Source organism: Chenopodium quinoa, unplaced genomic scaffold (genome assembly GCF_001683475.1).
Source record: "Chenopodium quinoa cultivar QQ74 unplaced genomic scaffold, ASM168347v1, whole genome shotgun sequence".
NCBI lineage: Eukaryota > Viridiplantae > Streptophyta > Magnoliopsida > Caryophyllales > Amaranthaceae > Chenopodium > Chenopodium quinoa.
In genome coordinates, this window is record NW_018742263.1 from 6,054,199 (window position 1) to 6,055,704 (window position 1,506).

General features: G+C 39.0%; 1 protein-coding gene across 1 annotated transcript; it reads right to left on the reverse strand.

Annotated features, from left to right (window-relative positions):
- Positions 1-319: 319 nt before the first annotated feature.
- LOC110683041 lies at positions 320-1,258 on the reverse strand. The gene is made up of 2 exons (XM_021859381.1): positions 962-1,258; positions 320-847 (listed from the first exon to the last, which is right to left on the reverse strand). Exons 1-2 carry the CDS (start codon positions 1,256-1,258, stop codon positions 320-322), a joined length of 825 nt encoding a protein of 274 aa, XP_021715073.1.
- Positions 1,259-1,506: the final 248 nt, after the last annotated feature.

Genomic DNA, 1,506 nt, shown 5'->3' on the forward strand with positions numbered 1-1,506 from the left:
GCTCCTTAATTGTTACCCATGTTGAGCTTTATCCTTCATTGAATTAGCCATATTACAAGCCTTCGGCCTCAATTGGTTACTATTCCCAAGTCTAGCTTGGGAGAGTGGTCTATTTGTGATTTGTGATTTTTATTTGGATAAATATTTGGTTCATGGTGCAATAAAGGAGATTTTGAAAAAAAAAATAATAAATAAAATGAATAAAATAAAATAAACTAAAATTATAAGAAAACTAAAAATAAATAAAAGAATTAAGAAATTGGGTTACCTCCCGATAAGTGCTCTTTTAAAGTCGTGAGCTTGACTTCTTACCTCTATTTCAAGCATCAATTGGTGGATCGCAGAGATAAATCATCTGCAATTTGCCGATAAAAGCACCCTCAATATATAGCTTCAAACGTTGTCCATTTACCTTGAATTTCGTGCCGTTTTTGCTAGCAACCTCAATGGCTCCATGTGCTTTGACATCAGTAACTGTGAAAGGCTCGGACCATCTAGACTTAAGCTTTCCAAGAAAGAGCCGAAGTCTCGAGTTATAAAGAAAGACCTTGTCGCCAACCTTGAACTCTCGTTTCTGGATCATCTTATCATGAAAATTCTTCGTTTTCTCTTTGTAGAGCCTATGATTCTCATAAGCATCAAGGCGTATCTCATCTAGCTCGTTCAATTGAAGAAGTCTTGCTTCACTGGCCTTTTCTAGTTCTAAATTAATCTCCTTGACGTCCCATTTTGAAAGATATTCCATTTCGACCGGTAAATGACAAGCTTTGCCATACACCAACCGATATGGAGTTGTCCCTAACGGAGTCTTGTAAGCCATTCGCAATGCCCACAATGTATCATCCAACTTCAATGACCAATCTTTCCAGGACTTGTTGACAACCTTTTCAAGGATTCTTTTGATTTGTCGATTAGATACCTCAACTTTTTCGCTCGTTTAAGGATGATAGGCCAAGCCAACCTTGTAAGTAACTCCATGTTTCTTAAGAAGAGCCTTGAAAGTTCGTTGATGGAAATGAGAACCACCGTCACTAATAACAACTCTTAGGACTCCGAACCGCGGAAAGATGATCTTTTTAAATAGCTTCATAACGACTTTTGAATCATTAGTAGGCGACGTAATAGCTTCGACCCACTTGGTGACATATTCGACGGCAACCAAAATGTATCGATTCCCACAAGAAGAGGGAAATGGTCCCATAAAATCAATGCCCCATACATCAAAAGGCTCGACCTCAAGAATCCCATTTTGTGTCATCTTTTGCCTCTTCGATATATTTCCCGTTCTTTGACACTCATCACATGCATTACAAAAGGCACGAGCATCCTTGAATAATGAGGGCCAATGGAAACCACATTAAAGCACTCTATAGGCAGTGGCAGTAGAACCAAGATGCCCACTAGAAGGTAGATTATGGCAATGACGAAGGACACCATGAGTATCCCAATCTTCTACACATCTCCGAAACATCCCGTTAGAACACATACGATACAAGTGAAGGTCAT